Source organism: Nylanderia fulva, unplaced genomic scaffold (genome assembly GCF_048542155.1).
Source record: "Nylanderia fulva isolate GAGA-0341 unplaced genomic scaffold, ASM4854215v1 Scaffold475, whole genome shotgun sequence".
Classification (NCBI taxonomy): Eukaryota; Metazoa; Arthropoda; class Insecta; order Hymenoptera; family Formicidae; genus Nylanderia; species Nylanderia fulva.
The window spans coordinates 47,403-70,565 of record NW_028190560.1 but is presented as its reverse complement, the minus strand read 5'-3'; the positions used below and the strand labels follow the sequence as shown (position 1 = coordinate 70,565).

General features: G+C 33.2%; 4 protein-coding genes across 4 annotated transcripts; 2 read left to right on the top strand and 2 right to left on the bottom strand.

Moving 5' to 3' along the window:
- Positions 1 to 2,354: 2,354 nt before the first annotated feature.
- LOC114946127 (ABC transporter C family member 9-like) lies at positions 2,355 to 3,522 on the bottom strand. Its single transcript, XM_029322562.2, has 3 exons — positions 3,041 to 3,522; positions 2,768 to 2,959; positions 2,355 to 2,699 (listed from the first exon to the last, which is right to left on the bottom strand). Exons 1-3 carry the CDS (start codon positions 3,046 to 3,048, stop codon positions 2,480 to 2,482), a joined length of 420 nt encoding a protein of 139 aa, XP_029178395.2. The 5' UTR covers positions 3,049 to 3,522; the 3' UTR covers positions 2,355 to 2,479.
- Positions 3,523 to 3,946: 424 nt separating this feature from the next.
- Positions 3,947 to 5,840, top strand: LOC146721441 (uncharacterized). Its single transcript, XM_085486756.1, has 4 exons — positions 3,947 to 4,266; positions 4,527 to 4,625; positions 4,710 to 5,734; positions 5,832 to 5,840. The coding sequence occupies exons 1-4, from the start codon at positions 4,134 to 4,136 to the stop codon at positions 5,838 to 5,840; spliced, it is 1,266 nt and encodes a 421-aa protein (XP_085342882.1). The 5' UTR covers positions 3,947 to 4,133.
- Positions 5,841 to 6,575: 735 nt separating this feature from the next.
- LOC114930929 (uncharacterized) lies at positions 6,576 to 9,403 on the top strand. The gene is made up of 4 exons (XM_029302783.2): positions 6,576 to 6,788; positions 6,969 to 7,443; positions 7,918 to 8,172; positions 8,713 to 9,403. The coding sequence occupies exons 1-4, from the start codon at positions 6,756 to 6,758 to the stop codon at positions 8,928 to 8,930; spliced, it is 981 nt and encodes a 326-aa protein (XP_029158616.2). The 5' UTR covers positions 6,576 to 6,755; the 3' UTR covers positions 8,931 to 9,403.
- Positions 9,404 to 17,777: 8,374 nt separating this feature from the next.
- Positions 17,778 to 22,172, bottom strand: LOC146721440 (uncharacterized). The gene is given in 2 exon segments (XM_085486758.1): positions 17,778 to 19,458; positions 19,460 to 22,172. Coding segments are annotated over 2 exon segments (3,891 nt in total). The 5' UTR covers positions 22,130 to 22,172; the 3' UTR covers positions 17,778 to 18,237.
- Positions 22,173 to 23,163: the final 991 nt, after the last annotated feature.

The following is a 23,163-nucleotide window of genomic DNA, read 5'->3' as shown; positions in this document are numbered from 1 at the left end:
GGCGGCACCTCCGGGCCGGGCGGCACCTCCGGGTCGGGCGGACACCTCCGGGAACCACGGCGACCGGCGCACCTCCGGTACCGGCGGCACCTGCCGGCGACACCTCCGGGCCGGGCGACACCTCCGGGAACCACGGCCGACCGGCGACACCTCCGGGCCGGGCGACACCTCCGGGAACCACGGCCGACCGGCGACACCTCCGGGACGGGCGGCACCTCCGGACGACCGAATGATCTCTCGAAGTCAGACGACCGCCGGCGGTACCTCCGGAACACTTAACGACGATTTACGGCGCCGCAACGAGGAGAGCTACGTAAAAACGTTTCGGACGAAAGTTACTTACTATTCGGCGCTCGCTCGACATGAGGGCGCTGTCCGATTACTAACTCGAAACGTGTCTCTCAAACCCACGTGTCGGAGACATATATTTCGAATTATTACGGATGATACGCAACACGCAAGCTGCGGTGACCGCGATTACGGTACGGAACACTCGCCCGATGCGAAATCACGCGCGCGGCAACCGAGACGGCTCGTTACGGGCGTGATTATACGTGCGGCACCACATAACGGCCGGCGTCAACTTGGGGACGGACGGCACCTCCGGGACGGGCGACACCTCCGGACGACCGAATGATTTCACCAAGTCCGTCGCCCGCCGGCGGTACCTCCGGGGCACTTGACGGCGAGTAGCGCCGCTACGAGGAGATAATGCTACGATACGGAAATACGTTTCGGACAAAGGTTTCGTACTTTTCGACGCTCCGCACGACCGCGCGACACGATTATTACGATATCTGCTAATTCCCGGCTACCACTCGTCGGATGCACAATCTTCGAGATTTTACGACCGATACGTGGACGAATGCAGGCAGGATGCCGATAAGCGAAGCCGGAGTATTTGCACGAATAAACTTTCCGATGCGTCCTCATTTAATTAATCTCATTTAGCTCGCTCGTTAGCGGTACAAGCGAGAACTCGGGAACAGGCGCAAAATTAAACGTCACTAAATGAATAAATATTTTTTCAGAAAATATTTATTTAGTCAAATCGGAAATATTTTAATTTTTTATTCAAAAATAATACGTAGATTACTTGTATTTAAGAAATTGCAAAAAATAAGTAGAATACCTAATTTTTATTATTTCAACACATAAAACTTAAAGTTAAGTTACGTTGTGAGAATTTTATAAAAAAAGAAGTTAGAGAAATTGCACTGCGCAAAGTCATTTATTTTGATTTCTTCATATATTTATATTATATGTAGAGTAGCAATACTGTGTAGTTATTACAATTCTTTTATTGATAATATATATTCATGATTACAAGTGCAATATGTGAAATTAATTATATGACACATTAAGCTAAAAGTTAAGTTACATTGCGAGAATTTTATAAAAAAGAAAGTTGGAAAAGCTGCACTGCGCAAAGCTATTTATTTTGATTTTTTCATATATTTTCAGTTTTTATAAATTTATCAAATCAGAGTGAATTCTCTCTTTAATATTATTTAGTATTATATTTAGTATAATATTTTAGTATTATATTTAGTATTATATTTTAGTATTATATTTAGTATTATATTTTACTATTATATTTGTCACTATGTCAAAGTATATTAATATATTAATCTTTGTGATCATATCTCTCAGAACAATGCGTGGATTATTTCTATTTAAACTATTAACAATTGCCAAAAAATCGTCTTTACTTTCTATAAAAATAAAGTAATTTTAATTATTTAGATATAAGTAATCAGAAATTAACGCATTGATGCAAGAATTTAACTGACAAGAAAATTAAAAAGCGCTGTGTAATAACTTTAGATTTTTTACGATTTATATTAATATTAACCTGTCAAAAATCAAATTAATATGTTATGTGCTGTTGTATGCACTTAATACGTACAATATTATTGCAATGAAAACATTTTATATTACTTTAAATAAATATATAATAATGATACTATTCTGTACAATTATACATATAATACATGTTTTTCTTAAAATTCCTATTAACTGAACAATTAATGTGTATCGTCTTGTGTTTTATATTTATCACATGATAATTACAAAAATTTTTTAAAATTTGAATACCTAAAAGATTATAACTTAACGACATTTCCCATTATGTAAAAAAAATGCAAATTAAAAAAAATTATTTAAATTAATTTTGAAATATTTATCTTCAGAAGAAATGCAGAAAATGTTTACACTCTTAGTTCTAGTTTCTTAATAATAATTGTTAGAATCCATGAGGGGTTACATAGAACCCATAATTAAACATTGGATTTACGAAGATAATTTTTCAATTCGAGGTACTTAAAAATTTTTATTCAAAAGCAAAGCAAATGAGAAAATAAGAAAAAGAGACTAATTTCACAGAGATAAATAAATATCAAGTTATTAATACACGAACAATTGCTTTCTCGAATATTACAGATAAGAAGTACCTTCGCATTGTGTAGCACAGCTCTGACTAAGCAGAACAATTGTCTCTGCCCAGTGCTGAGATTACTACCACCTTCATCCAAGACTGCATCCAAACCATCCAATCGATGAAAAAAAGAATGCACTTTACATTTCTCGAAGGTTTTGTATATATGTGCATATAGGTATACTGATCCAACGGATCCACATTCTCTCGATTAGTACCCGAGAAAAGAAACGGATTCTGAGGTATAATTGCTAAACGGGATCTGGAATGTTTTTCTTTTCTTTACAACTGTTAACATACAATGATTATTTTTTGCAAGTTTATGAATACCTTAATGTGTTCAGTTGTAACGTTTGAATATTCACGTTGTCGATTAATATACTCCCAGAACTGATCTCTGTCAGTCTAAACAACGAAGCTAGTAACGAACTTTTTCCAGCACCGGTGCGACCAACGACGTCTATTTTTTCCGCTGGTCGAGTAACGAATGTTATCTCTTTCAACGATGGCACTAAATGGTTCCTGCGAATATAATTACAAAAATTTCTTTTACCAAATGTTACAATCGTGCATTATCTTTATCAAAAAATTTGAAAATATTACCTGTACATCAAAACAACTTTTTAATTCCACAACACTTTGACTAGGCCACGCGTAAGGTTGATTAGTGCCCATTGTATTTTCAGTCGGCACATGATCTAAATACTGTTTAACTCGTTCCACCGCAATCTCTCTCTCTCTCTCTCTCTCTCTCTCTCAGTCTCAGTAACACCAGCGCGATGACGCGACACGCGATATGCGACGAATCGCGAGAATAGGATTTTCTACCTATTCATATAAACGCGATGCGCGATTACGAAACCTAACATCATTTATTGCATATTTACCATTTATTGCAATTTTATAATTTAATGACAATATCACTCTCGGATCGATGTCGTTGCACGTTTATTTATAACCAAAGAGATCCTCTTTGTTTATAACGACATCGCATCTATAGATAGGATCGCAGTAAATCGCTCGTCGCGCGCTACAAATCTTCAAACTTGGTCAACTTTTTTGCGATGTCGCACTCTATAGTGCGACGGATATGACGTGCGGAAAAGCTGCACGCTCATTGGATATCGCGCATCGCGTGTCGCGTCATCGCGCTGGTGTGCAGGAGCCATAAAGGTGTCTTTACATGCTAGCATCAAGCGTCAAGCATCTACGTTTGCGCAGATGTCACATAAGATAAAAAATAACTTCTTGTGGCTAATAATATTAATAAATATAATAAATATAATGATTATAATTAATATTATATTAATTTTCAGTACTAATATGTGCTAATATTCATTTGATCTCGACTTATTCATCGTATGATCTCGTATGATTCATCTTATTATTAGCAGCAAGAAGCTGAAATCTATGTTATTTAACATTTGCGCAATGAGTTTTTACGCCGACACGTTTGATGCTATCATATAAAAGCATTTTTATATCCAAATAATCCAATAGGATCGCATTGGAGCGAGAAGTATGTTGGGGGAGAGCCTGCTATGCGAACAAACTTATAATTTGGCGGGACCGGCACCTTCCATATTTATTAGCAATATTGCATAAGATATTGCGTAATATATATAAGATTTCGGTTTACATTTAATGAAAATCGTTTCGTTTCGTTTGTACGCGATTGCATCACATTAAGTGAAAAATGTCACAATATATATTATTTTTTTGTAATTATCATAAATATCATGTAAATATAAAACACAAGAGAAGACGCGTAAAATGTCCAGTTAGGAATCGTAAAAAAACATGTATTATACGTACAATTGCACAGAATAGTAAGTATCACCATTCTATATTTATTTAAAATAATATAAAATGTTTACATTGCAATAATATTGTTAATATTGAGCACAACAGCACGTAACTTTTTTATTCGATTTTTAACAGGTTAATATTAACTTAAGTCGTAAAAATCTAAAGTTTTTACTCAGCACTGCTTTTTAATTTTCTTTTCAGTTAAATTCTTGCATCAACGCGTTAATTTCTGTGGTTATTTATATATAAATAATTGAAATTACTATATTTATTGTTACAGAAAATAAAAATGATATTCTTGCAATTGCTAAAAGTTTAAATACAAATAATCCACGTATTGCTCTGGAAAACATAAAATTAATTGTCAATAATAATAATAGTAAGTATTATAGTATTATAATTCTAAAACTACATGCAATATATTGCATTTCTATTTTTTACAGTAATTATACTTTTTTTGTAGAAACTACAGAAATACCACAAGATGCTTGCATTATCAATATGAATTATACTAAAAAGAATACTAATACTAACAATTTAAGTAATGCTATTGATTTTGACAATAATGTAGTATCATTTCTTTATAATGAACAAGGCCACAATGCAAATGATCAAAGTAACATCAATTATCTTATAAAACACGTTGATTCTAATAACGGATTTAAAACGAAAATTATTGGTAATACTGATAATTTTACAAATAATAATGCCGATAATAATGGAAATGATAGCATTGTAGAAAATATTAATGACAATAATTCTGCGAATAGTACTGATTTTGATAACAACGGGACATTTTCTAATGAACATGATCACACTGCAATAAATGATGAAAATTGTGTAACTAATAATTCTAAGAAAAATGTTGGTTGTGATAATGCTATGATAATTCCTAGTGAGTCTAATAATGAGCAGAATAGAGTAAAAGCTACTAAACTTAACATTACATTTTCCTGTAATGACAGAAATCATAATGTAGTAGATAGTACTATTAATGCTAACAATTCTGCAAATGATACTGATTTTGATAATGTGATACTTTCTTATGAGAACAATAATGGTTGCAAAACAGTACATAGTGATATCAATAATTCTGCGAATGATAATGATCCTAATATTGATATATCATGTTCTAATGAACATGATCACAATGCAATAAATGATGAAGGTTGCATCACTAATAATTCTAACAAAATTGTTGGTTGTGATAATGCTATGATAATTTCTAGTAAGTCTAATAATGAACAGAATAGAGTAAATGCTACTAAACTTAACATTACATTTTCCTGTAATGACAGAAATCATAATGTAGTAGATAGTACTATTACTGCTAACAATTCTGCAAATGATACTGATTTTGATAATGTGATACTTTCTTGTGATGATGATAACTGTTATGTAAATACTGATATTGATATTAATTTTATGAACAGTAATAATTCTCATAATAATAATCTTACATTTTCCAGTGATAATGATAATTTCAATGTGTCTGAAACGGGTATTGTTCTCAAAGATGTCATGATATATTTTTTTAATGATGATAATAATTCTATTATGTTAAATGATCTCACTAACGCCAAAGCTTCTATAAATTATAATAATAGTGATAATAATATGATTTCCTGTGATGATGAAAATATTAATGACAACATTGCTTGTGCAAACACATTAAGTAATGATAGTGATAATAATATGATTTCTCGTGATGATATTAATGACAATATTGCTTCTGCAAACTCATCAAGTATTTTGGAATATGTACCTTCAGCATTGGAAATTACAATTGACAAAGAAATTACGGAACATGAAAGCTTCCGCAATAAAGTATCTGCAACTAATGATAAAAATTCTTCAGAATCACTGATAGATCTTTCTTCTATCAATACATTTGGTTGTAGAGAAGACAATTTATATGTTCCATTTTCTCAACCTAAGGGACATCAAAAAAAAAATTTTTGCTACTATTGCAAAAAGTTTCAGAGTAAAATTGCACGTCATTTAGAAAACGTGCATAAATTGGAACCTGAAGTAAAGAAATTTGTATTATTACCAAAAGGTGATCATATTTTTCAATTCTGTATAATTATTTAAGTTTATAGTATATTTTTTTATAAATATTGATTATTTGTTAAATATAATATATTAATATGTTATAATTTTTATTAATATATTTACATTATATATACATTATTTACATTATATATACATTATTTACATTATATATACATTACTTAATATTCTCATTGCAGGTAATTTAGAAAGAAAACAAATTATAGAGTCTATTAGAAAAAAAAGGAATTTCATACAGAATACGGATCCTTTCTTAAATACGGGAGAATTAATTGTTTGTCGAAGGCTTGCCAAAAATAGTTGCAAAACAGTACAAGATTTTATAAGTTGCGCAAAGTGTAAAGGATGGTTCACTAAAAATAATATCAGGCATCATTTTAAAGAATGTGTAGGAAAATCGAAAGGCAGAAATGTACAAGTTTTAGGACGTGCTTTGATGGGCAGAATTCATGAATGTGCAATTGAGACAGTAAGAAAATTTTTATTCCCAGTTTTGAGGAAAGATGATGTTACACAAAGTATTAAATATGATAAATTTATTTATAAATATTATGTATAAATATTATTTGTTTACAAATATTATAATTAAATTACACACAATATGGTATATGATGCAAAATAATAATCCATATATAACTTTTGTATATAGGTTGCTGATAAATACGTAAGATTCTTAATTCGTGGAAAATTGGGACGTACAGTGCCTGTGATTTTAGACATGGTATTAGTTCAATGTGTTGAACTAATTTTGAACCAGCGAAAGGATGCAAATGTTCCTGAGAAAAATCCGTATGTGTTTGGCATACCTAGTAGTACCAAACGTCATTTCAAATATTTAAGAGCGTGTATCCTTATGCGATATTTTTCTAAAAAATGTGATGCACAAATACCACATTTTTTAAGAGGTACTGAATTACGTAAACATATTGCTACAACATGCATTACGTTAAATTTATCTGACAATGAAGTGGATGATTTGGCGAACTTTATGGGACATCACGAGAAAATTCATAAACGCCATTATCGACAGTCAATAGCAGCTGTAGAGATAGTTCGTATGACGAAATTTCTTGAAGCAGCATTAGGTGAAAATGAGCAACAGCAATCTAATAATAGTGATTCAGGTATATACACTATTTATCTTATTATATATATGCCACAAGTACTTTTTATATATTAATTTTTGTATAAAATATATTAATTATTGTATTCCTTTTTTAAACTTTTCTGCATTCTTAATATATCTATTTAATTAGAAGAAAAAATCAGACAAAAGTCCGTATAAACCAAAACTTATGAAATTAAGGCTAATGTGTGCCACGATCATGGATGTCTGTGTAGAAATAAAAGTAGTAATAATGAATGCAACAATGAAACGTTACGTTTGGAACCTATTAAATCAAAGTATGAATATGATATATTCATTGAAATGGATTCAAATTGAGAATACGTTTCATTATTGTGTTCATTCTGCTTTACTCAATTTTTATGCATCGACGTCCGCGGTTGTAGCATATATTAGCCCTTAGTTTCAAGAATTGGTTACATATATATATACATATATAATAATTATCATAATATTGTGTTATTATTAACAGAAGAGGAAGAGATGCAAGAAACAAACAAAGATACTTCGAGTGCAGAATCGGAAATCGATGCCGAAACATGTATGATAAGTTCACGTAAGCCTTCTTTATTACGAACAGAAAGGAAATTACCGAAATTTCTTAGCGTAACAGATGAACAACAAAAATCTGTAAAAAAGAAAATCGTGCATCAAAACCATACTATAGTGAATAATGACAATGATTCTGACGAAACTTATTCCCCAAAGATAAAGAAACGTGGCAGTAGTAAGTTTATTTTCTCATTTTCACATATTGTATTCAGTTTTTATAAACTTATCAAGTCAGAGTGGATTTTCTTTTAAATATTATTTAGTATTATATTTTCATGTGACTATGTCAAAGTATATTAATATATTAAGCTTTTATTTATAATGCATTTTTTGATAGAATTTTAATGTACATAATAACAATATTTAATTAAATAATAATAATGATAAATGATAAAGGTTCCACACACATTAGCTTAATTTAGTTATATATTTATTTATATTATTTGTATTTTTTATATTATTTTATATTATTTTATATTATTTTATATTATTTTATTTTTGCATTTCTATTTCTTTTTATTCTTATAATTATGACGTTATAATTTTAATATTTTCTTATTAATGAAAGTTTGTCAGTACTCTGAAGAGAATTTTAAAGTAATTTTATTCTACTAGTAATTTAAATAAAAATACATTTAAATAAAATTTAGGTAAATTATTGCTTTTTATATAGAAATATTTATTCTGATTCATAGATAATTAATTTATTTTGTAGCATCTCCATTTGGTATAACAAAACGAAGACGTTGGACGGAAGAAGAACGTAATACAATATTGAAAGAATTTCAAAAAGAAATTACCACTTCACAGCTGCCATCTAACAAAAAAATTTCCTGTATAAAAGAAAAAAATAAGTGCTTATTTAATCGATCCGTTGCTCAAATTAAAACGTGGATCCATAACTATATATCTGGCAAATTTAAGCGTCACTAAATGAATAAATATTTTTTCAGAAAATATTTATTTAGTCAAATCGGAAATATTTTAATTTTTTATTCAAAAATAATACGTAGATTACTTGTATTTAAGCAAATGCAAAAAATAAGTAGAATACCTAATTTTTATTATTTCAACACATAAAACTTAAAGTTAAGTTATGTATATGTAGAGTAGCAGTACTGTGTAGTTATTTATTATAATTTTTATTGATAATATGTATTCATGATTACAAGTGCAATATGTGAAATTAATTATATAACACGTTAAGCTAAAAGTTAAGTTACATTGCGAGAATTTTATAAAAAAGAAAGCAAAAGCTACACAAGTTTTTTATTTTGATTTCTTCATATATTTATATTATATGTATAGAAGCAATACTTGTAAAGTTATTTATTTTAATTCTTTTATTGATAATATGTATTCATGATTACAAGTGCAACATACTATTATACATATATGTATTAGGTTTGTGTTTTTATATATATAATATACATGTATATGCTCATACGTTCATTGTTCAATTATTATTTTACTAAATATATTTCAAATTGCTTTAAACAAATATATAAAAATACTTTTTTGAGACTATACATAGAAATATATTTTTACAATTCCTACTATCTACATATTTAATGTTTTATCCTTCTACTTTTTACATAACATTTATATTCATCAAATTGTAAAAAAAAAATAAATCAGTAAAATTAATTTTGATACTAATTATTTAAATAATTGTCCTAAAACGGACAATTATGCTTTTTTTGATTAACTTTTAAAACAATATTTTATACAATTACAACTTCTGTAACATTATTATTTTGCATTGATCTAATAATATATATAAAACTGAGTCTGTTGCATTGAAATTTTCGTAATTTTTCAAGATTAATTTCTTGGAATATTACAAAAAGAGGGCCCTCCCGTTTCCTTAAGAGCTCCACAATATTTTTGTATCTCAAAATGTCTCAAATGTTTACTTATATTCCTGTCTTTTTAATTGAAAAAAATATTAAAATTAATTCTATATAGCAATGACAGATAGTTTGTAAGTAAAATATAGTGATTTTAAATAATTTATATAATTTTTTTATAAAAGGATTACATATATTATACTTGACAACTAGTAATATCTTGTGAATACACATTTCATAAATAACACAAGCGCAGAGAAGTAAATTGCATTAGATGTATCGTTTTCATCTAATATCACTTCTATCAGAAATCTTTATCTTAACTACGATTTTATTTTAAATATCATAATTATATTTTCTCTCTCTCTCTCTCTCTCTTTCTTTCTTTTCAGGAGACGCGGTAGTGTCTCCGGCCATGTTCAAACCCTAAAAGACCTTAAAAAAGACACTACAAGTCTCTTATCCTGCACCATCAAAGTCCATCTTTTGGGGGTGTAGAACTACTAAAATATAAAAAATTTTAAATTGCACGTAATATAACCTGAAAGGCGGCATCGCCAAGAGTAATTTGAGCCAAGAAGAAATAAAATCGGTCAAGCCGTTCTGGAGATACAAGCGGTCAAAAAGTGACGTTTTTTATGAAAAATGAAGTAACGTCGTCTTCTTCTTCTCTGTCCGCGTCCGCTGACGTCATCAGGATTATATATATATATAATATGTCTTTCACCCTCTTTCACCTTGTTTCGTCTTCTTTCACCCTCTTTCATTCTCTCTCACCCTCTTTCGTCCTCTTTCACTCTCTTTCGTCCTCTCTAACCCTCTTTCATTCTTTCTCACCCTCTTTCACTCTCTTTTGTCCTCTTTCACCCTCTTTCGTCCTCTTTCATCTTCTTAATGATGAATTCCTAATTGCTTACACAAATTGCTTACATTGTATGTATGTATGTACCATCTCACATAATGCATATCTTAAAATATGATGTTAAAATAATGTAGATTAAAATATATTTTTATAATATTGCATATCGATGTTTCTTGTATGCTGCCTGTAAACAATTAAGAATATATATAAACAATGTTGTACTGTACTATTTTGAAAATTAAATCTCACATATGTCAGAGCATTGTGAAATAAGTGAAATATTTGCTAGAAAGAATTGATGGTGTTTCTCTGCAATAGCAATTCTGCAATAACTATCGTGTAACTACCATATGAATAAATGTTTGCAAGCATTATTTCTTGACTGTTTATGAAACTGTTCAGAGAAACCTGAATTATTATATCTTGATTGTTTGCATATTCGATGAATGATAATGGCTATTTAAAAGAAGAATTTCTTTATTTACTTTTGGAGTGTCATAATAATCGTTTTTTGAACATATGGTGTCGTCAAAATAGCTAGGGTATAAATGTACTATACTTAATTTTGTACTGTCGCTGTACTAACCGATCTACACTTAATTGCTTATACATATGTACTAGTGCATTTTACCACAAATCACAAGTAATGTATACATCAGAGTGTCAATGTACTCTTATGTATACAATAAAATTTTTATTCTTTTTTGCTGTCGTCAAAATAGTAGACTGACATATATATATATATATATATATATATATATATATATAACTTGTATTTATCAGAATTGTTAATAGAAATTCTTTCTTGAAAATATATATTGTGATATTCACGATATATATACGCATCGATAACGAATTAATTTCATAATTTTGTTAACATGTCCTGAAAAGAACCATTACACAAATATAAATTTTTGTACTTTTATATTAAATAAAAAATTAATTGTAAAGCTTATAAATTTACTACATCGTTACTAGAGATCCTTTCTTGAAAATATATATTGTGATTCATGATATATATGCATCGATACAACATATTAATTTCGTAAATTTGTTAACATGTCCTGAAAAGAACCATTATACAAATTAATTTATGTATTTTTAAAGTATATTAAATAAGAAATAATATATAAAGCTTAAATTTATTAGAATCTTTATTAGAAATCATTCTTTGAAATATATATATTGTATTTTATATATATATACATTAGTACATATTGGCTTCCGGTTCCGGTGAGAGTGTGAGTGACAGGTGTGTGAAAGCGTGGCAGGTATTTGTGAGGAAAGAGTGAGAAAAGGGGTGAGGAGAATAGGAGATAGGAGGTGAGAGGGCGTAGGAAAAAGAGGAGGATAGATTGAAAGGATATGATATTATAAGGATTGTAAGGAGTTAGAAAATAGAAAGCAGGAAAAGGTGAGACACGTGGACACGTAGACACGTGGAAGAAAGAGAGTAGGTGCAGAGAGCAGGTGCAGATAGAAAGATAGGGAATTCAATAGGGAATTCACTAGGGAATTCACTAGCGAGTTGGAGCGAATTAGAACATAGAGTAAGTGAATCAAAGAAAGAAAGCGATAAGAGGAAAATGAATAAGGAGGAAAAGAATGGTAGTGAAGAGAATAGTAGAGATAGGAGGATAGAGACTACTAGAGATAGGATGGTTGAGGAAGGGGGAAAGAAGGGAGATGAGGAGGAAGTAAAAAAGAAGGCAGGGAGGCCGAGAAGAGTAGATGAGTTAGCGAAAGAGAGGAGGAGCAGTATGGGATGTATAGAGGATTTCTTGAAAAGGAAAAGGGAAGAAGGGGGAGAGGAGGATAAGGATGAAGAGGAAAGAAGTCTGAGAAGGAGCAAAAAAACAGAAAGGCTGAACAGAGAAGTAGGGGGGATAGAAAAGGAGGAGTTAAAGAGGATGATGGAGGAGATAGGAAAGAAGATTACAGAGAAGTTGGGTGAGGAAATAAGAAAATTGAAGATTGAAATATGGAAAAAGGAGGGGGAATGGAGAGAAGAAAGAAAAGAAATGGGAAAAAAGATAGAAAGACTGGAGGAAAGGGTGATAGAGTTGGAGGCAAGAATAGAGAAGAGAAGTAAAAAGGAAGAAAAGGAAAGAGAGGGGGGAGAAGGAGGGAGTAAGGGGTTAGGTGAGTCAATAATGGGGAAAATGAGAGACATAGGAAAGAAGTTAGAGTGGAAAGAGAGAGAAGAAAGAAGGAATAACATCGTGATAAGAAGAATAGAAGAAGGGAAGGAAGATATAAAAGAAAGAGTGGAGAAAATAATGAAAGAAATAGGAGCGGAAACGGAAATAGAATGGATAAGAAGGTTGAAAGGAAAGGAGGGAAAGGAAGAAGAAATGGTGGTTGTAAGACTAGGCAGCAGAGAACAAAAGAGACAAGTAATGGAAAAAAAGAGTCTGTTAAGAGGAAAGAGGGTGAGGATAGAGGACGACCTAACATGGGAGGAAAGAAAGATGAAATGGAGAATAATGGAAATTGCGGAGGAAGAAAAGAGGAAAGGGAACAAGGTGTGGACAAGCTACGGTAGGATAAAAATCAATGATGTTTGGTGGAAATGGGAAGAGGAAGAAAGAGTGCTCAAGAACTGGAAAGGAGAAATTAGAGAAGGAATGGAGAAAATGGAGGTGGAAGAGGGGAGCATGAAGACAAGAATGGAGGAAAAAAAGGGATAGAAGAGGGGAGAAGAGAAGAAGGAAGGAAAGGAGAAGGGAAGAAGAGTAGTAAGAAGAGAAAGGAGGAGGGAGAAAGGGAGACGGAGATAGAAAGAAGAAAGGAGCAAGAGAGAAAGGAAAAAGGAGAAGTAAGAGAGGAATGGAAGATAGGTTTTTGGAATGTGGCAGGGTTGAAAAACAAGGAAGAAAAATTCTGGAAGGAAATAGAGGATTGGGAGGTAGTGGTGATGATGGAAACATGGATAGAAGAAAAGGGGTGGGAGGCAATTAAAAAGAGGTTACCGAAAGGATATAGATGGGAGAAGCAAGCAGCAAAGAAGAGAAAGAAGAAAGGAAGACCGATGGGGGGAATGATCATGGGGGTAAAGGAGGAGAGGGGAAGGATAAAAGTATCAGGAATGGGAGAAAAGGCGGAGGGAATAATGATGGCGGATTTAGAGGTAGGAAGAGAGAAGTGGAGGGTAATAGGTATATACATTAACGGGGACATGGAAAGGAAAATGGAGGAAATGAAGGAATGGATGGAAGAGAAAGAAGAAGACAAATGGACGATTTTAGGAGGAGATTTCAACGCAAGGACAGGTAGAAGGAGGGGAGTGATAGGAGGAGAGGAGGAAGAGGAAAGAAGATCGAAGGACAAGAAGGTAAATGAGGATGGGAGGAAGTTGATAAAAGAGCTAGAAGAAGTGGGATGGGGAATTTTTAACGGAGGGATTAGAGGGGATAGGGAGGGGGAGTACACATATACAGGAGGAAGAGGGGAATCGGTGATAGACTATGTGGTGGGAGAGGATAGAGTAAAGGAAAAGATAAAGAGAATGGAGGTGGGAGATAACATAGAGTCGGACCATCACCCTTTGATTGTAACGTTAGAAAGAAGAGGAGGTACTGAAAAGGGGAAAAGGAAGGAAGGAAAAGGAATAAGAAAAAAGGGGAGATGGACGAAGAGGGGAGGAGAAAGAATAAGAGAGGAAATAGAATGGGGAGAGGGGTGGAAAGAGGGAATAGAAGAGGAGCTAGAGGAAAAAATAGGAAGGATAGAAGAGGAATTGAGAGAAGGAGAAAAAGAGAGTGGAGAAGGAAAAAAGAAAGGGTGGTGGGATGAGGAATGTGAGGAGAAGAGGAAAGAAGTGAGGAGAAAGCTAAGGGAATGGAGGAAGAAAGGAGGAGGAGGAGAAGGATACAGAAAAGAAAGGGCAGAATATAAGCTAATGTGTAAAGGAAAAAGGGAGGAGGAGAGGATAAGATGGTACAAGGAAGCGATAGAGGCAAGAACGGAAGGAGAGGTATGGAAAATTATAAACAGGGAAAGGAAGAAGAGAGAAGGAGTGAATGAGGAGATAAAAGCGGAGGAGTGGAAGGAATATTTCATGGACTTATTGGGAGGGGTAGAGGTTAAAGTTGTAAGAGGAGGAAAAGAGAAAAGGGAGAGGGATGAGGAGCAGGAGATAAGCAGGGGGGAAGTAAAGAGGATATTGGGAAAATTGAAGAAAGGAAAAGCAGCGGGGGAGGATGGGATACCGAGTGAGGTATGGAAATATGGAGGAGAGAGGGTAGAAGAGTGGGTATGGGAAATGTGCAACAGAGTCTGGAGAGGGGAAGGATGGCCGGAGAGGTGGAAAGAGGGGATAATAGTACCACTGTTAAAAAAGGGAACGGGGAATAGGGTGGAAAACTACAGAGGGGTGACTTTGATGCCAACGTTATATAAGGTGTATGTGGGGATTCTAACAGAAAGGTTAAAGGAGGAAATAGAGAGGGGGAATATGTTGCCGGAGAGTCAAACAGGCTTTAGGAAGGGAATGGGGGTGATTGACAGTATATATGTGCTAAACTACCTGATCAATAAAAAAGTGAAGAAGAAGGGAGGTAAGGTAGTAGCGGCTTTCATAGATCTGAAGGCGGCGTTTGACTCAGTGGATAGGGAGGTGTTAATGGAGGCGATGAGGAAGAGGGGGGTAAGAGAAGGGTTAAGTAGTAGGATAAAAGAGGTATACAAGGAAACGAGGAGTAAAGTAAGAGCGGGGAAGGAGGAAGGAGAAAACTTCTGGACGGCAAGGGGTGTGAGGCAAGGTTGTCCAATGAGCCCACACTTGTTCAATTTGTTGATAGCGGATATAGAGGAAGTGCTGAAAAAAGGAGGCTGGGGAGGAGTAAAGTTGGGAGGGGAAAAAGTGCACTGCTTGGCATATGCGGATGACATGGTGTTGTTGGCGGAGGAGGAGGAGGGGATGATACATATGTTGGGGAAAATGGAAAATTACATGGATAAAAAAAGGCTAGAGGTAAATGTGGATAAGACAAAAATAATGAGGTTTAGAAAGGGGGGAGGAAGAATGAGGAAAATGGAGTGGAGATGGAAAGGGAAAAAATTAGAGGAAGTGAAAGAGTTCAAGTATCTAGGATATAAGTTACAAAGGAATGGAGGACAGGAGGCGCAGGTGAGGGACAGAGTGAGGAAAGCAGGAGCGGTGATGAGACAAGTATGGGGTATGGGAAAGAGAAGATTTGCAGGAGACTGGATGAAAAGAGTATGGTTAATGGAAAGGTTGGTGGGAACGGTGATGGAGTATGGGGCGGAAATATGGGGGTGGAAGGAGAGGAGAGAAGTAGAGGCAATGCAGGAAAGATGGATTAGGTGGACGTTAGGAGTAGATTGGTGTACGCCGGGGTATATGGTAAGAGAAGAGATAGGAAAGGATAAATTCAGGATAAGAGCAGGAAGAAGAGCGATAGGGTATGAGAGAAAATTAGAGGAGGGAATGGGAGGAAGTTTAGCGAGGAAATGCTATGAGGAGATGAAGGAGAGGGTAAAGGAAGGAAAGGAGAAAACGGTGTGGGAGGAAGAGAGGGCAAAATTTTTTGAAGGAAGGGGGATAGAAGAGAGGGAGATGGAGGAAAAAAGAGAAAGGGGGGAGGAAGTATATGAGGGATGGGAGCAGAAGGACAGAGAAAGGCAAAAGGAGGAAAGATGGGAGAAGATAAGAGAGTCGAGATACAATAGATGGTATGGAGAATGGAAGGAGGAGGGTTTACCGGAATACTTGAGAAAGGGATGGGGGGAAAGCAGATGGAGAAGGATAGTGAGGTATAGAATGAACAATGAAATGAGGGGGGCGAGATACTGGGAAGAGGAGGGGAAAAGAAGATGCAGACTATGTGGGATGGAAGATGAAACTTGGGAACATGTAATAGGAGAATGTGGGGGAGAGGGGAATAAGGGAAACTGGTGGGAAAAAATGAGGGAAATACTGCAAGAAGGAGGAGAGGGAGAAGGGTGGATGAGGGAATTAGAGAAAAAGAGGATGGAGGGGAGGGTGGAAGGGGAAGAGGAGGAAGGAGGTATGAGGAGAATGTGTGAAAGTATGAATGAGGTGTTGGGGAATGTATGGGGAACTGGAAGCCGAGGCGAAGCGAGGAATAGGTTAGGGACAGCTCTTTCTCTTTCTTAATTAGTAAATAGGTAGATTAAGTTAGAGATAAGATAATTGTAAGATAGATGTAAGAGTAGAATGTAAGAGTAGTCTATAAGTTAAGATTGTAAGAAATTTGTAAGGTTTGGGTACGCTCCTCAAAAGCGCCTTTAATCCCTGAGGGGGCAAATAAAGTATTGAATTGAATTGAATTGAATACATTAGTACATATTAATTTCTATATTTTCTTAATATGTCCTGAAAAGAACCAGTATACAAATTAATTTATGTATTTTTAAAGTATATTAAATAGGAATCAATATATAAAGCTTATATTAACTAGAATCTTTATTAGAAATCATTCTTTGAAATATATATATTGTATTTTATATATATATTCATTAGTACATATTAATTTCTATATTTTCTTAATATGTCCTGAAATGTACCATTATACAAATAAATTTATATATATAAACAATATATATTAAAAGGTACATTTGAGGACAGTTCCTTTATATGTCCAAAGACAGTTTTCGGGACGCCCTGAAAACTGCCATTAGATACATAATTTTTTTCAGGACAGTCCTGAAAAGCAACAAAAGTCCTGGAAACTGCCATTGTGTCGCACACAATGTCCCGAAAACTACCTCTGCACACACACATATATATATATATATATATATATAACAATGTGTATATATATGTGTATATATATAACAATGTGTATATATAATTATTTTTTATAAAATTACAAGTTATATAAAATGGGACATCCTATTTAAATATCCTATATATATATATATATCCTATATATATATATATATATATGTATATATAGGATATATATTTAAATAGAATGTCCCATTTTATATAACTTGTAATTTTATAAAAAATAATTATATATACACATTGTTACACATCATCTTATACGCATATATTTGCGTATAATGTCGATGATAAGAATATAAATATAAATGTGTTTTTTTTTACTTTATTTGAACACAATTTATTGTTCACTTTGACATACATAATATGTATATGTGTTTCTATATTTATATTTATATGATGAAAAGGTACAAGTGTCTGTACAATTTCTTTTAGACACTAAAAAACATGATATAAAATGTACTTCTAATTTAATTTTTTGTTGCTCTCTTATTTACACCTTTTAGTATAAAGCTTTTTCACCACGACAAGGTAGGTGTAAATCGAGAAAGAATTTTTGTTTCATTTTACAGGGAGAAGAGACAAGTGCTGATATTTATAGCAATATTGACATTTATGTATTATTTGCAAAATCGATATATATATAATTTCGATATATACAAAAACATGCACCTCTTTATGTATATATCGTTAGATATAAATACATAAAATTTGTGTTATATTTATTTGAGGCATCTTTTCCTAAAGATTCTTTTTTTAGAATTTTGGAAAAGGCGACAGTTTATTTTCTTCGATAATGTAAAGAAAATGTTGCCTCATATTATCAATACGATTCGAATATGTCATATTACAAGGATTTTCTCCTAAAGCTATAGTTGTAGCGAAAGCTACAGCATAAATTCCACAACATGTGCCATCAGGTTGTTTTTGAACCTTTTCAAATATAATATCATTTGCACTTATTTGTGGATAACGACGATGAATGTAATTTTTTTCTTTAGGCACCAATTTATTGTATGTACAATCGGGTAGACTGTCATACACTCGAAGCTTGGTGCCGTCAAAAAATATACATCGCCAATGATTACTGCAATTTCCTCCAATAATTTGTAAGCTTTTGTCGCTACGACTTGCTTCAATTAAATGAGAATATTCTAAATATAACACACTTTGTGTTTCAAAAGGACATGTATTTTTTACGACGCGCAAGAATTTGTCCAATGAATCGTCGTTTATTAGACTATCCACAGGTAATACATTTTTCTCTATTTCACTATCAGATATAGGACGATTATCGAGAAAATTTTTTTGTCGTGCCATATCGTTTTCAGTTAGTTCTTTTTTATTTTGTGAGTAACTATTTACAATAGCGCAATCGTCATCTTGTTCCGCACTTATAACAGTAACAGGAGTGACAGTTGCTTTCATAGATAAACTATTATATTCGCAACATTGACTTTCTTTGATAATATTTTTGTTTTCTGTATTACATTGTCGACAACTATTTAATTTTTTTACCCCTTTTTGAGCTTCTATTATATAATCTGGATTTCTAATAGGCATATGTCTATTATGCCGACTATCCAAGATTTCTGGCAGCATGCAATTATAATAGAAATTTGTTAAAAAGGGTAGCATTTTATTACTCCAAAAATCATTATTCTTTATAACACGTATTATTTTTAAGCTTTTTGGCGTCCACATAGTAAAAACACAATATTCTCGCCGCGTTATATTTAACTGGCCTTGAATTTGATAGAAATATTTATGATTTTTATTCATTTGTTCTGAATTTTTCTTATCAAAGATGTTCTTTAGTGGAGTCATCTTTATAGCTTCTTCAGCTGTTAAGTTCTTAGCTGAGTGCGGACATTTTATTTCTACCAGACCGTCTTCATCTATAAGTCCATCTGGAGAAGCACCCAAGTATGGATGTTCAATATCAATGAATAATCCACAAGGTTTAATCTCTTTTTTTTAGTATTTCGACTAATTCTTTTCTCGCAATTGGTTCTTTTTCGCGACCATATTTTATTGCCTCGGTTTCAATAGCAGAAGGATATAAAATATTTTTCACAGGCAATGCGCAAGACGTTTTCATTCTTTTACAACATACGGTTCCAAAATTAGATGCCGTTAACATTTTACGTCTCAATTGTAGCCATTGTTGTGATTCATTTTGTTTTGTAGTGTCGCGTTCAATTTTTTGCCAATTTTTTGCATTTTCGGACAATTTTTTAAAATGATTTTGTCGAAATTGCTCGATTACATCGGACGGTAGATCCGGTTTTTGCGAGTGTGGACCATAATAAGAGTCTGTTCCCGATTTTTGTTTGAATTTTTTTGATCTTCCTTCTATTTGTCGATACTCTTTATTTTTCTCTAATTTTTCTCTTCGGCGCTTCTCCAACTTCTCGACAATAGGCGGAACAGTCTTATTCATGCTTTTATGTACTTCTGTAATTACTTGTTGCGTATTAAATTGCAAAACTGCCCCCGCAACTCTAGCATTGTAACCACCTTTTTTATTAACAAGAATACGTTTGCCGCCAATTTGTGCGCAGATCGACGAATTAAATGACTCTGTAATGTTATTCGTATAATTTAACAATAAGCTGTCAGAGTAACCACTTATATACTCGACAGCTTCTTCTATTTCTAAATAGAGACCATGTGATTTTAAAGAATCTATATAATTTTCTTCTCCATCGCAAGTCTCTTTGCCACGTTCTTTGCATTGCTTGTGATCGCCAAAAACATGCCTAGGAATGTTTAAAATATCTGTTTGTAATTCCATAGCCTGACGATGTTGAGGTTGCCGTTCTTGTCTTCGTAGAGCGGCTGCCTCAGTTATTTCCTTTCGTATTTCTAAAATTTTGTTTTTTATTACATTTCGCACTTGTATTAAGCCAGGCCGTCTGGATGTTTTTGGCCGAGTTTTCTCTGCTACAGTTTTAATTTTTTTACATAAATTACGTAGCAGATGATTCGTGCATTCTATTTTGGTAACTGTTATCATATGTTCTCCGTATGGATTATTATTTTTAATACTTTGGTATACGCTACTGTCACCGTCAGCAACAAGCGTTTTAAAAATTAGACCATGCATTTCGAGGCTACAATTAAAACCTTCTGCAATGGCATCGCTCTCCATTTTTGTGGAGCTTACGTTGCGATCAAAATTTTTATAGCAATTGTGAGTTTTCGGCTCGATACCTCTTCGCTCTGCCATATCGCATATTATGCAATATTTATTTTTAACACCGACGTAGAGAACCTTTCTCGTGCGGTAACCAATTATGGCTCCAATACCGGCAGGAGAGTCGTACGTGGTACCATACGATCTTTTCATCCAACTACCATCCGCTACAACTGTTATATACGGAATACCGTTTATAACTTCGTTGTTATCAAGAGCGATTTTTTTTTCAATTTCACCAGCCGTTTTCATATTTTCTATAGATGTGTTTACAAACTCGTCGACTAATTTGTTTCTACTCTTGATGTACATTGGCTCGGACATGCTAGGAACATTCATGACTGCAAGCTGCTTTTCCAGCTGGGCATAACCAGTTCCCACAGTAAGTGTTCCTGCTACAGCAGCCGTATTAATGTCCATTATTTCCGGTTTTGTGGGTTCTGACCAAATGCTGGCTTTTGTTTTGCACATTTTACATTGGAAGAACAGCTGGGTTTTCAACCCACATTTTTCAGACTTTATAAGTAACAAATTTTCAATTGACGAGCAGTCCAGTGCTTTATTATGTCTGTCAAAGATTCTGTGCAGCTCAGTCCATATAAAAGAGAAGTCCATAATGCGACGGCCTGCAGGCAAATTTTCTTTGATATCATCTTTATCAATAGAGCTCTTTTTAATTTTTTCTATAACATAATATTTGTCATCTTCGACACCATTTTCTACATTGCATATATCTGTATTTGACTCTAGACATCGCATTACTTGAATATTAGAATCCATTGTATCGGTAAATGATTCTACCGATTTTTCAAAATCAATGGATTTATCATAATGCATGCTTTTGGAGTCATTGGAATCATCAATATACATGCTTTCGAAACATTTATCTATGCCAAGTTTAACATTTTGCTTTACAGAATACATAGCTGTATTTGACTTCTGATACAGCATTGATTGGATTTTCGAATCCGTCGTATCGGGAAATAATTCTTCCGATTCGACGGATTCGCTAGTATCCTCAACGCTTCTCGAGTCAATTAACTTTTCGTTATCGTCGAAAAGACGAATATCTTGTTCGACATACATGCATGTATTTGACTCGAGACACTGCATTGTTTTGATATTTGAATCCGTCGTATCGGGAAATAATTCTTCCGATTTGTTTAAATCGACGGATTCGCTAGTATCCTCAACGCTTCTCGAGTCAATTAACTTTTCGTTATCGTCGAAAAGACGAATATCTTGTTCGACATACATGCATGTATTTGACTCGAGACACTGCATTGTTTTGATATTTGAATACGTCATATCGGGAAATAATTCATCCGATGTTTTAAAGTCGACGGATTCCATACTAACATCTTCAATGCTTCTCGAGTCTAATTTATTAGCTAATCGAACATCTTGTTCGACATTATACATACCTGTATCACTTACAATTTGACACATCTCCGACAAGTTTTTTACGTCTTGCTTTGTCTTCTCACTGATAAGTAACAGTCGCCTGCAAGAAAACATTTATTGATAAGTATTTTGTTAAATATTATTATAAAAATTATAAAAAAATATTTATAAATATTTTTGAAAACAAAATCTTTTAAAAATAAATCTTTATTTTAATTAAAAATAAATGTGAGACGACCCAACTGGCTTAAATTAATTCTTATTATTATTAGTTTGATGCCATGTACAAGAAAAGACAACGTTTCGACCTTAGGTTTAGGTCCTTATCAAGTCTAAAATTAATATTAAAAAATACAATAGATGTACATACAAGAATTTAGATTTTGAAGAAAGTAAAGCGCAAACCAAGATTATAATAACAATTTAAACGTACCTTACAAATTCTTTAGTGCAATATATAATTAATTTTTTTCATTTTACATATTTCAATATAAATACTGTGTCACGTAAACGTTCAGTATGGATGGTAAAGACGAACTAAATTAAACAGCTTTGATTATTCTATCATAGATCGGATTCAAATTCTCTGTGTCTTTCTGTAGGTTGATCGTGTTATTAAATTTTTTTATAAAAAACATTTCAGCAATCTCTCTTTTCCTAGTGTTTGTTTCTCGATGTAAAATATTTAAGTTTGTCCATTTAAAGTCATGCGAAAAATCATTTCTATGTTTGCTTATAACATTTTGATTGCTGACATGCATTTTTATATTATTCATATGTTCTTTAATCCGAGTATTAAGGTGTCTTTTAGTTTGTCCGATGTATGTGGCGTCACAGTCATTGCAGTCAACTTTATAAACTATCTCGGTCATATCGGCTTTAGGTAATTTGTCTTTTCGGGGTTTAATATAAAAATCCTTACAGGGTATGCTGTCAATTTTATCGGCCCGCTAATTTTGGCTACGACTTCTCTTTCTCCCCTTCTCTCTGTAATTTTTCGCAATACAAGATAACGATGAAACAGATGTTCGTAATAAATCTAATCACGTAACTGATTTTTGTATATTACACATTTTATA

Bases quoted from the DNA above. Each gene is read 5' to 3' on its own strand.
- LOC114946127 (XM_029322562.2), bottom strand. The intron at 2,700-2,767 runs GTATTCATAAAC...AAAACATTCCAG, and splicing joins TTACAACTGAACACATTAAG to ATCCCGTTTAGCAATTATAC.
- LOC146721441 (XM_085486756.1), top strand. From the start codon at position 4,134: ATGTCACAATATATATTATTTTTTTGTAATTATCATAAATATCATGTA. The intron at 4,267-4,526 runs GTAAGTATCACC...TTATTGTTACAG, and splicing joins ACGTACAATTGCACAGAATA to AAAATAAAAATGATATTCTT. The intron at 4,626-4,709 runs GTAAGTATTATA...CTTTTTTTGTAG, and splicing joins AATTGTCAATAATAATAATA to AAACTACAGAAATACCACAA.
- LOC114930929 (XM_029302783.2), top strand. From the start codon at position 6,756: ATGGGCAGAATTCATGAATGTGCAATTGAGACA. The intron at 6,789-6,968 runs GTAAGAAAATTT...TTTTGTATATAG, and splicing joins ATGAATGTGCAATTGAGACA to GTTGCTGATAAATACGTAAG. The intron at 7,444-7,917 runs GTATATACACTA...TATTATTAACAG, and splicing joins ATCTAATAATAGTGATTCAG to AAGAGGAAGAGATGCAAGAA.